Source organism: Leuresthes tenuis, unplaced genomic scaffold (assembly GCF_036924035.1).
Source record: "Leuresthes tenuis unplaced genomic scaffold, fLeuTen1.0.hap1 SCAF_16, whole genome shotgun sequence".
Lineage (NCBI taxonomy): Eukaryota > Metazoa > Chordata > Actinopteri > Atheriniformes > Atherinopsidae > Leuresthes > Leuresthes tenuis.
In genome coordinates this window covers 11,662,819-11,675,029 of record NW_027325370.1, presented here as the reverse complement: position 1 = coordinate 11,675,029, position 12,211 = coordinate 11,662,819, and the positions used below count along the sequence as shown (strand labels likewise).

Below are 12,211 nucleotides of genomic sequence, written 5' to 3'. Positions count from 1 at the left end.
AAATATTCCAATTGAAGCACAAATAAAAGATTAAAAAAAAGCTGCAGTGAGCATGTAACACTGCAGAGGACACCTGCTTCATGGGTTTGCTCAGTTTGTTCAGAGGGTTGTGTTCTTACCACAGGAGTGATGGGTTTGTTCTCTTGTCTTCTTGCAGTGTCAAACTGAGAACCCGCTGTTAGGAGTGAAACGAGCCATGTGTACAGTTCATCATATTTAACAGCCCCATTGAAAAGCTTTGGAAAAACCTGCAAAAATAAACAAAAGAATACGTAGAACAAAATAAATAACAGCAAGGCACAGACAAATCATCATTAAACTGCATGAACAAAAGATTATCCAATTCTCACCTTGCAGTCCAGTCTGCTGATATCATCTTCAGATGCCTCAGGAGACAGCACACAGTAGAATTTAGGTTGAACATTTGAATCTAAAAAAAAGGTGGGAATTGAAATTGAAAATTAAAAAAAAGATTATTAGTTTTTAAATCAGAAAAAAAAAAAAACAGCCACCCATCACATTCACAGATGGGAAATAAAAAAAACTGAAGGTTTTATTGGATTTACCTGCTGAACAGTGTTTCGCCCAGTTCTCCTCCACCTCTTTAAATCCATAGTAAAGGGGGAGACTGCTGCGTTTGCCACCTTCCTGAACAGAACTTGGTCCGGTGGATGGTGGGGTGAGGAGGTTGTACTGCACCTATAGTAATATTAGCAGACGCGACAATATGGTTTTGTGAAATTTACCAATACGACAACAAAAGAACCGTTTCAAAATAAACATTGACCTGTTCAAAGAGGTATAAGGGAGCCTTGGAGTAGTGGCGCAGCAAGTAGTCAAAAACCAGCAACAAGCGAGCCAAGTTGAGGGGTACGGCCTTCAGCTGGGAGTCTCTGCTCTGTGCCACTTCAGAAATGGCCTGAGTGACCATGGTGAGGACTGATCGACGGCCACGTTCTGACAGATTGTGGAAAAGGAGCAACAGCAGCTGGAGGTGTTCCACATTCAGGTCGTCCTCTGCATGAATGGACCCCTGAATGGTGTGTTGTTTCAAGGTCCCTAAAAATCTGAGAGTAGGACAGTAAAAATAAATAGTAAAAAACCAAATGTGTGGATTTGTAGGCTGGAATACAATCAGGTGTGATTTTATATAGCTCAGTTGGTCAATGTAAATTCAATATTCAAACGGTCATCGTTTTTCCACCATAATGTACCATTAAAAATCCTAAGTAGTTCCTTTCAACAGTTCTAACGGATATCTTAGGTTGGTTACACCACGGAGAAATCCTCCCACAACCTCATGAAACAACCACGACCGTCTTACCTTTCCCAGACTTTCATACACTCTGGCACATCTGGTTCTCCCTGCACAGTGGCTTTGTGCTGCCATATGAGGAGAAGTCTGGAGAGGACTGACAACGACTGAGGGTGAATGTACAGAGGCCAGGGACCCTCAGAAAAGGGAGCGACCCCTAGCTGCTGAAGAAGGGTGTTCTGGGGATGACAAGAGATACAAAAAAGCACAAGCTTTGGACACCAATCTGTTGAATTCAAATATAAGTTTATTGCAGCTGCTGGTCTAAGTCCTCTGTCTGTGTGAACAACAGACTGGCAGAACAAAAACAAACTTCCCCTTACCTGCAATGCCGGAGATGGAAGATCTGAGGTTACCAGGGTGTGGTTGAAGTGGTACAGAGCTAAGGAAAACACTTCATCGGAGGAACCTGAAAGATAAAAATGAATAATCCTTTTATTACTATGGTCTGTGAACCTATGAAAAAAGGTAAATCATTTTCATCACGGTAATGCATACCTTTGACATCTTTGTCCACATCTTTGATGATGCCTGCTAGTGTAGCCATGTGTTGCTCTGTAAGAGACACGCTCAGGTAGTTGCGGATGAAGTTGTTCCTGGACTTCAGCATCGACATGGTGATGAAGTTCAAAATGCTCGAGGCCAAACTGAGGAACTAACAGAGCAAACTGTCAGTGGACTGTTACGAGATAAGACTTTCAGAAGCTGTTGGAGACTTACCGATAGATTAATAATAATAAATTAGCAGTTAACTGTGTCTGTGTAACATGTGTTGTCCGATCCAGCATAAAAATGAGTATTTACCAGTTCTGGATCCTTTCGGCCGGCTAAGATGTTGCCATTCTCACTTGGATTCTGTTTACTGGGGCTCTTGAGTCTGGGAGAGGTCTCGAGGGGCGGGGGTGGTGGAGGAGGTGGCGGGGCCACCTTATCTTTGGTTGGAGAAATAGTCTCTTCAAACCACAGTCCCAAGATGGGTTCACTGTCATCATCTGCCAAGAAGGTAATATATTTTAGATTATAGATTTCCTAGAATGGAAGTGAGAAATCTTTAAAAACTTATGATGTATTTGTGAAGTTGCAGTGGTGTCAATAATACACAAAAAGCTTCACACTGGTTCATGACACCTACAACACAGTGCAGGCAGTGGAAAAGAGTCATGGACAGCAGTAATTAGTGAACAAACGCCTAGTTCTTATGAACCAAAGAATTAAGAATGAGGTAGAATTTGAACATTTTCTCAAATTATATGCACTATTCATTTCACTCACTGAGGTTAAGATAAAGCTTATTTATTGTATTTATCTTGATCCACATTACAAAACAGGACGTGAAATGCTGAAAAAACAAAGCTAATGCTATTGTGTTTCTCTGTCACCATAACTGCTGGAAGAAAACGCTCCAAAGCCACAACATAATCTCACGCTCTGTTTTAACAACAGATTTGTAGAACTTCATATCGGGTCATTTCAGAGCGTTCCATGAAGAATATAAGTTAGGCATGCCATACTGAATTCATAGCTGCCTCGGAGTGTGCACATTCCTACACATGCTTTTGTGATACAGGCAACAATGACACAAACAATGCTAGGACCAGATTCACACTTGATGCAATCTATATCTCAACCAAACTCAACACATTACTGCTGTACAGTTCCACAACAGAGGACATTATCTTCTAGTCTATGAGTCAGGAATTAGATTTCTGTGAACAAGCAACATGCATCAGTAACAACAAGTGCTCTTTTGAAATTCTGGTAGAATATGGCCGATTCAATTTCAGAAACTTTTCGCATTTCAAAGTCATTTCAGGTTACTTAATTTGATCTGAATGACCATTAAAGAAAAAAACTCTTCTGCCTCATGAATTATTACTTTTCTCCTCATTCACTAACAAAAATGAAAAAAAAAAGCAGCAAATATGCAATGAACACAACTGAAATGCTTACACAAAAACAAGAAATGAATTCAATTTTGACGGTGCTTGCTAAGGGCAATACAGACAGATGTGACCAGTCTCCATTCAGGCTCAGATTAGGTAGGTCAATTTTCCAGCCAAACTCTATGCGTTTTATGATATGTTCCAACATGTGCATTTAGGTTGATCATAAGTACAGGATTAACAGCCCTCTCTTGGACTTCACCCTCAGAATACAGGGAGGCCAGACGAGTGCGTAAATACAATGAAAGGACTCTCCGTGAACAGAGTTGGACAGATGTTACTGTCATCTTAGTCGAATTTAAGTCTTTCAAGGTCCCACCTGTGTCCTTAAGATGACTCACAACACACCAAACACTGATATCAATCCATGTGGGTGATACTGCCCAACTACAGCGAGATCATTTCAAATACAAAAACAAGATGCAACTTTCAAGTTTGAAAAGAATATCACATTAAACTGATATTCACATCCGCATGCAACATACAAATCAAAACTTCATGTGACAGCAAGACAAAGCATTGTGTGTTTAAGCCCTTTAAGCACAACTTGAAGTTATTTTATTCAAGAATGATACCAATATTTTGATGTGGGTTTTACATTATTTTCACATTGAACAGTCACTCTCCCACATTAACAAAAAATAGAGTGTCCGTTTAACTATATTTCAAGTTTATTGGTCAGCTTCTTTTCTATAAATCAAAAGTTTCAATACTAAAAATAATGAGCAGCCACATGTCAATATCACTGGTATCATCCTTTGAAACGCTAGGAGCCACAGATGAACCTCAGACCAACAATGCTCCTTTTTATAATAGGCGTTGTTCATCTCTGGCTTGATCATTTTGGAGGCTATTAAGATTCAAAGCTCAGAGCCTAAACTGTGTGACATACAGTACAAAAATGAATCTGGAACAGTGATGTGAACACCAAATCTTTGACCTGAGGACAGAAAACTGCTGACCTGAGACACAAGCTGCACTTGTCTTCTCCTGTCTTCTCTCTGCTGAAATAGTAAAAACTGTCAACTACACTGTCATTGTGTGATGGAGGGACAAAATAAAAAAGAAAATTACTACATCACTGTGTGAGTATATATATGCGGTTACCCTTCGTGCTTCTGCCATTACCTGACTGATTGATCCTAACTGATGCTTCACTGATATACATAGCAAAGAAACATGGCTCTGCTTTAAAAAACACTGTCACAGAGAACAGTCTGAGGCAGACCTTAAAGGTAACGTAAAACACCTCTGACTCATTAACTGTCAGGTCAATCAATATGTGATAAGGACGTCTCCACTATATCTACAGTTAGCTGACAATACCTTCATTATATGACCGTTTTGGTTGACCATTTTGCTGAATTGCAATTATATCAATTATGAATGCAAATTCATAGCATTTTATAAGCAATTACCCGGCTGCATTTTCTCAAACAAAGTCCTCTGGAAAAGTTTTTAAGTGTTTTCTTCTGTTTGGGTAGTATACTATACAAGGTATATTATATCAGAAGGCTTTCCAAAATGAATTCAGAAAGATAGAAGTACCTTGGCTGCTATCCTCCTCTGTGCTACTGAAATCATCCTCATAGTAGGTGTTTGAATCTGTAGAAGCGCTGGCATCGCTGCTCACTGAGCCCTTCCTCTGGCGCTGGAGAACACAAGCCTGATGGAAGCAAATGAGAGAATAGCCTCAAAGTCTTCACAACCACACTATAAAACTTATTTCAGTTTCTTTTCTCTAAACAATCTAAACTAATTTAAAATGTATGGGAAATACTGTAGTAAAAGCTCATTGCTTGTTTTGAATAAGCATGTTATTGCACACCAAAGTCATTCATGTCAATGATTTATCTTGAAATCAAATATAATGACAAATCCTTCAGTTGTAAACTATATGAATATCTGCACCTTTTTGTAGGAGGTGGAGAGAAGAGTGAAGAGTAGATTTGTCAGGGGCACAGAGTCAATGAGTCTTTGGACCCTCTGGATGGAGGTGCTCTGTGCCATGATGTTGAGCTCAGCTGGTGGTCCATCACTGGCCCAACCCTAAAGACAGGGAGAAGAATCGGAAATAAAATGTGGGTTTTGAGATTCCTTTCATGGTTCTTCAGGCAAACGTCAACGTGTCTTTACCTTTCACTGAATAACTGTCTAATACCGCAAAGAGTAACAGATCAAGCCAATATTTCACAAAGCTAGTCTGACTGGTTTGTCTGGTACCATTAGCTGGTAAATACTACTTAGAAGTCATGTGGATTTAACAGTAGGAAAGAAAGCTTTTGTGTCCTCAAACACTACGAGGCCTAAAGTACAGATTGTTTATATAATGCCGTGAGAAGCAGAGCTTCTCTTTATGAAAAGATCAATGGTTCGGTCCTCGTCTATGATTTTTCTTTAACAAAAAGACGATAGATCCAACAATAAATTAGTCACAATATATTTTATTGACAGGTAATGATTTCTGAAAAGAAAAACTCCAGTCGTTTTACACATGTAGTTTAAGGAATTTTAGTCACCACAAAGCTAGTGAAAAGTTATTTTCAAGGGAAGGCAGACTCAAAACTCAGAAACTCAAACCAAGACAATCGAGATGGATAAATAGCACTGCAGGACCTAGAAAAAGCAAGCGTATTTTTTTGTTTGCGACACTTACTCGGTGCAGAGCCTCCACTTGTAGATCCTGGAAAAGCGAAGTCAACAGTTTGATGGCGTGATTGGCCAGAATCACAGACAAGACTCCAAATCCTTGGTGTCTTGAGGAAAGCAGAAGATAGAAATCAATTTTAATAGATGATATTTTTATTAATTGCAAGAATATGTCAGAAATATGTTTGTGCTTTGAAATAATCCATTTGCTTTACACCTAGAATAGTCAAACATCATGTAACACAGGGCCTTTCCTGGGACTCAAGACCCTTGAGAAAATGTTATGATACTTCATAGGTTTCAACTGCGATAATCACAACGCAAACCAGTTATTGACAAAAGCAAATAAGTGAATGCACAATGAATATCAATAGGTCAGACAAGCCCATTGATAGGAGGAATACTATACAATAATATGTTTTTGTATTGGTATAAATTCAGAATTACCCTTTGCCAGGACCAAGTTTAGGCGATCCTGCGCCATCTTTGGTACGAGCAGCAATATCCCGGACACGAAGGGCAGCCAGTGGATCCTTTTCCTTCCCTTTATCTGCTAGAGCAGTTGGGCTCAGGTTAAGAATCAGGTAAAGACTGTTTAGGAGGCACCACGCTCCAAGCAGCTGGAAGTTCTGGTAATGCTGAAGTGCACAGAGTGACCAAAAAGTTAGTATTTTCTTATATTTAACATCAAAAACTGTCAACCTGTGAAGTGAAGCAGAGTAGAAAAGGCATATATATTTCTTTCAAGTACTCCGGTATACCAACAAACTCACCTCTCCTCCAGCTCTGCGAGAGTTGCTGATCGCTTGTCCAATCATCTCATAGATCTCCAGCTGTTGGGGACAAAAACAAGTTTTGCTCTCGATAGGGTGCACAAGGTAGAAACTAATCAGAATCTGTGGACACATTTAAACATATATTCTATTGATGATACTCACACATTTCTGGACAATTGTGGCAGCATCATTTTCATAGTCCTCTTCTTTAGTCCCAGTGGAGGCAGAGCGAAGCTGCAAGCCACTACCTACCTGAAGAATAGCCATGCAAGTGGCTACACTCACACCTGATGGGTAAACATATCATTTTCCAATCAAAAATAGTCAACTTTCATCATCATGCAAACAATAACTTTGACACCGTTTTATTCAGTTAAATAAGTGAAAAAGCATTCGTAGTTCCAGATGGTGGCATAACTTTTCAGTTGTTGTTTTGTGGCTGCAGTGCCTTATAGTCTACCCAGTTAATCTTTGTAGAATGACACAGAAACTGTCATTTATTCAATGTTTCCTCGTTTGGTTGTTGGATTCACAGTACTTTGAATTATTGGAGGATGTAATCCATTTTAACCACAGAAAGTGAGCACCTACCAGCGTAGAGACAGCTTAAAGCCAGCACAGTCATATCCAGTAGTCTCCCTGGTGTCAGGGGTTCCAGTACAGGCAAGGAAAGTGTGTCCAGGGCCATGGTGACGTCTATCACCAGTGAGTGAAATCTAGGTAAGAATTAAATACCGAATATAAGCTGAAAAATACTAAAAGGAAATTGATAATTGAAAACCAATAGTATACCAACACACTCAAATTCATGACTGATATACTGATCATATTGTCCTGGTACATAATAAATAAATACCCATTGCGAACAGCAGTAGCATCAGCCACTGTGGCAGGCATGATGAAGAAAGAGTTGGCTGACACAGCATCCTGGAAACGGTTTATGTAACGTAGGAAATAGGGCAGGTTGAGGCACACTCGCAGCAACTTCTCAGACCCACCTGTAAAGATAAAAAAAGCATTACAAATACAAAACAAACACAAAGAGAAACATAAAACTTTACCAAAAGATACCAGAACGTAAAGAGGAAAAAGTGCTTGTGCAGGACATCGTGCTTGAAAGAATTGCAGTTCAAGAGTGTAACAGGGCCATAACAAAGGTGCATTTTGTGTAATTAGTCACAATACAAACACATGAAGAGCACAGAGTCCCACCAGTTCAAATAGTGTCAATAGCTAAAGAGAAAGATTTCCATTGTCTTTCACCACAAGCAGCTGGAGCAAGACTAATAAATCAATATATAACCCAACAGCCCTCACAACAAAAGAATAGCTACTCACCAAGTTCCTGCAAGCTTGACACATTCTGAGAGACAAAGGCATTTTTCATTTTGGCCTGAACAGCTTGATCTGTGGTTTGGTCATCACTATCACTCTCAGTCTACAATTGGGGAGATTTGAAAAATAATGATGATGATCATTTGCAATTAAAAGCAGTGACACAACAGCTGCATTTAGTGTCGTCAAAAAAATAAATAACAGAAACAAATGTTTATTTTCTGCAAATGGATTTGACTAGAGCAAGCTGGTTAACTTCAGCTGCCGTCCTCTGACGACCAGCTGAGGCCACTGGATGTGCAACACTCGCCTGCATGTGTGCTGTTGACGGGGAGCCCAAGATGCTGCTGAGGTCGGGGTTAAAAACTGAAGTCAGTTGGTTGAAGAAGTTCATTTGTACTTCTTTTTGTCGAAGCTCTGGGCTCACAGCACTGGGCAACTCCTTCTGATCTTCCACTATTAAAATGAAAAAGAACACTCTTTAGGGCTGCCCAATATATCGAAAATGTATCATCACAGCGTAGGACAAGCAGGTACATTAAAGAGTGTCTGTGCATATCCTACAAACAATAGGTGCACTGCAGCCCTGTTAATACACCTGTATCACTGCTCAATCACAGCAGACAACATGGGAAACTAATGGGCCCATAAAAATGTCCTGTGTAAAAGCCCAGAATGTCACCAAGAATTGCATTGAATTTTCAACATTTGTTCTCCTTCTTTCTTTTTTCTCCTTCCTTTTTCTCCTCATTGTACTACCAATGTTTTTTTGTTTGTTTAAACATAACCACAGGAGCATTATTTAGCTTCAGTCCATCAATTAAGAGACACTCACCATCTGACAGGGTCTTGATGGTTTGAGGCAACTTGGCAGACTTCATCATAGCAGTGAAAGTAATGATCTCTGTGCGATCTAGTCTGCTGCAGCCCGTGCAAAGTCCTTTTATCAGAAGAATCAGGTGTTTCTGTAGAAATAAATAACATAACTTCAGTTTAAGAACACTGAAAAAATGTGCAGAAAATCGAAAGTGCAAATTGCAAATCAATGTCATTAGCTGACTAAAACCTCCACCTTCAGTTTCTCTCACCTGTGATACTGCGCATGCTTCATCTGGGTTCTCCAGGCGTAGCAATGAGAATTCAATCAATACTTTGCATGCTGCCCCAACTGACAGCAACTGATTTCTTGGTACTAGAGATACAGAACAAAAATAATTTGCTGGTCAGGAAAAGCACAATTCTTTGTTTCTAAGTGTTTATTTCTTATATATTATGTCAAAGAGTAAATGAGCAACACATACTTTGTCCACATACTGTGGTGATGTAATGTGCAGAGAGGGCCACGAAGGATGAGTAGAAAGGTTCATACTGTTTGTCGTGATGAAGAATGTCTGACTCACTGCAAAAAAAGTGAAACATCAAGTTACATGCCATCAAATATGAATACAACATTTACCAAGGCTTTTTTGTTTGTTTGTTTTACAGAAGAGAGGATCTGATGTGCAACAAAGGGTGATACTAGGTGCAGCTAATTTTGTTATAAGGGGGCACTTTACTTCTTCCAAGTTACACATCTACAAGCATAAAAAATACATCCAAACAAATACGTGCGACAGAGCAACCTCTCGCGACATCTTAAAGAGATAAAAACCTCAAATGTGTCAACTGTAACATTGAACTTAAAATTCAATAAAGCAATTCTGAATTTTCATGATAACATGTAAAGAAATAACAACATGTGTCTCTGCTCTTACCAATATAGATATATGCTCACTTTTGAGGGGTCTTTTGTTTGGAAAGATTTTTTTGGCACACGCTGCAGAACTTGTATATAAACAAATGATAAACATACCAAATATTGGCACAACATTGACTTGTTCATTAGCAGATCTTCCACCCAGTCATTGCAAAACTGTCCAAAAAGCTCCTGAGGATTTGTCACTTTAAATCTCACACTTGTTACTTGACTATTTATTTCAATAAGATCTCCTTTCTCGCTTCTTTCCCAATCTCCATCAGATTTTCAACTTTTGAATAAGTTTAAAAGACAAATAAAAGATTAAGTAGTGAGGTAACAATGGTAGCAGCTACAGGTTACAGAGTGTTCCTGACCAAAACGCACTGCCGTCCTAACATTTAACACAGCATGACGTACCTTGCTTATTCTTTCTCAGCACTGAGCATAAAGTATTTAGATTTTCTTCTTCTATTAGACACTCAAGTGCAATATAGAAATGTAGTAAGAATTTACCCTTGTTGACAAATTACATATTTGTTCACAAACTGAAAATCCTAATCCCAAACAGCATTTGAAATAATCAATGCAAAATAACCAATTCTTGGATAAACTCATCTTTATTATGTTCAATGTCATCAAACTCTGACGTTGGTCATAAAATAAAGGTTATCCATCTTAAAGCTCATGCTCAAAGAGCTTGGATTTTGATGTGGCCTGATTTTCATTTAGTTTCCATAATCACCTCAGGTCTTGTGGCAAACAGACTTGTTAGCTTTACGCAACTCAGGAGGGAGACAAACAATTTATCTGATATTTCTCCTCAAAGCAAACACCTGATGCAACAGGAAAACTTTTTAACAAAATAATAACAGAAGAAAATGACAGGCAATAATGAAACAAAAACTCCAAATCGCAGTACTGCCTCTGCGTTTTGTCGGGCGTTTAACAGGAAAATGAAACCTATAAATACGTCTAAATTGCTCTGGGGAATCAAGATAGGTCACAACTCCACCGGGGTGTCAAATGACAACCGAGCTTCAATATAAATACTGACTTGTCGATCAATATTAATCCCCGCATAGGTAGCAGCAAAGCAAAACGATTAAATCAGTGTTTCGCAAGCAAAACATTTAAGTCGACTGCAAAAATCACCTGACCAAAAATTGCTTGAGAAAATATGGTCCCCGCCTACTTTCAGCCCAAACAAAATCACACAGCTAAACGGACTAGCAACGTTTAACAGTTAGTTAATGCTTAGACTGAATATTGACATTTCCAGATAAGACTGTATTTGACAAGATCAATGCACAAACCCAAACTAATTAGGCCCGGTTAAGTCAGCTGACACAGTCAAATAGTATTCTAATAGGGTCATTTCAACATTACGTTAACGTATACGGTTACAGGCCCTCGGTTAGCTTGCAGGCTAATGTTTGTGTTAGCTAGCTAATGATGAAGCAAATTTACAAACCATAACACCGGGACGCTGTTTACCGTTTGTATAAGAAAAACCTTGCATTAAAGAAAAGGCTACATCAACAATACGTCATGCTGTGTCTCAGATAGTGTTTAAGTCATCAGCCAGTGCACGCTAAAATAATTTTGAATAAGTTGGCTAGCGATAGCATGTTAGCTACAGTCAGAAACTAACTGGATACCAGTGCAAGTTAAGCTCTAGTGGTCAGCTAGCTGCTAATGGTAGCTAAGCGGCTATCGTTTTCCATCGAACTTCACTATCAAGCTATGTTAGCAACTTAGCCCACCAGCTATGTCCGGGGTGGACACGGACAGTTTCAAGCTAAGAGAAGCCTGGAATTTACTGACATCTAAGTAGTTACCTGTTAATTATAGAGCCTATCAGCTGAGGTAGCTCCTTCGTTTCAAAAGCGGTGTACGAAGCTGATAAAAGCGGCCGTACTGCCGCTGTCCATTCGTGTTCCCCATCTCCTCCGCTTGACGCCATCTTGAAATCCCATAGAAAAAAATCTAACTACTGGAGGAAGAAGATGTGAAAGTTAATCACAGGGGGCGCTCACAGGCTGATGACAGACTTCTCATAAAAAATTTAACTTATTAACTACTTGTAACAAGGGCAAATTATGTGTTTTTAATATTTTATGTACAAGCAATAATATATTTTGTAATTAAATTGCATTCGGTTAAATGGAAACGAAATGAACGAAAAATACTTTATTTATGCTAAACATATGCTTTGTATTGTCATTTGTATTGGCCTTTTTCTGTGGAGTTTGCATGATCTCCCTGTGAATGCATGGGTACTCCAGCTTCTTCTCACAGCTCAAAAACATGCATGTTAGGTTAATTGGTGATTCGAAATTGACACTAGGAGTGAGTGCAAGTGGACTTGGTTGTTTATCCCTTTGATGGACAGGTGATCCATCCAGGCTGTATGCTCCTTCTTGCTCAATGGCAGCTGGGCTACGCTCCAGCCTCC

The 12,211-nt window shown here is 39.3% G+C and overlaps 1 protein-coding gene across 12 annotated transcripts in view; it reads right to left on the bottom strand.

Moving 5' to 3' along the window:
* Nucleotides 1–11,742, bottom strand: part of ubr4 (ubiquitin protein ligase E3 component n-recognin 4) — a 44,950-nt gene extending 33,208 nt beyond the window's left edge. For 8 of the 12 annotated variants that reach the window (XM_072366392.1, XM_072366396.1, XM_072366394.1 and 5 more), the window contains exons 1-22: nt 11,595–11,742; nt 9,320–9,417; nt 9,107–9,210; nt 8,854–8,983; nt 8,323–8,474; nt 8,022–8,115; nt 7,540–7,681; nt 7,275–7,399; nt 6,846–6,970; nt 6,681–6,740; nt 6,355–6,545; nt 5,915–6,014; nt 5,170–5,307; nt 4,807–4,924; nt 2,120–2,307; nt 1,814–1,970; nt 1,639–1,724; nt 1,325–1,494; nt 788–1,067; nt 567–699; nt 351–430; nt 120–248 (exon numbers count right to left, since the gene is read on the bottom strand). In XM_072366392.1, coding sequence (XP_072222493.1) covers nt 120–248; nt 351–430; nt 567–699; nt 788–1,067; nt 1,325–1,494; nt 1,639–1,724; nt 1,814–1,970; nt 2,120–2,307; nt 4,807–4,924; nt 5,170–5,307; nt 5,915–6,014; nt 6,355–6,545; nt 6,681–6,740; nt 6,846–6,970; nt 7,275–7,399; nt 7,540–7,681; nt 8,022–8,115; nt 8,323–8,474; nt 8,854–8,983; nt 9,107–9,210; nt 9,320–9,417; nt 11,595–11,719 — 2,925 coding nt within the window. In that variant the 5' untranslated portion in view covers nt 11,720–11,742. Of the gene's footprint in view, nt 1–119; nt 249–350; nt 431–566; nt 700–787; nt 1,068–1,324; nt 1,495–1,638; nt 1,725–1,813; nt 1,971–2,119; nt 2,308–4,806; nt 4,925–5,169; nt 5,308–5,914; nt 6,015–6,354; nt 6,546–6,680; nt 6,741–6,845; nt 6,971–7,274; nt 7,400–7,539; nt 7,682–8,021; nt 8,122–8,322; nt 8,475–8,853; nt 8,984–9,106; nt 9,211–9,319; nt 9,418–11,594 lie in introns of all 12 variants that reach the window. The other 4 variants (XM_072366393.1, XM_072366402.1, XM_072366399.1 and 1 more) reach the window with 1 other exon arrangement.
* Between the last annotated feature and the right edge of the window lie 469 nt (nt 11,743–12,211).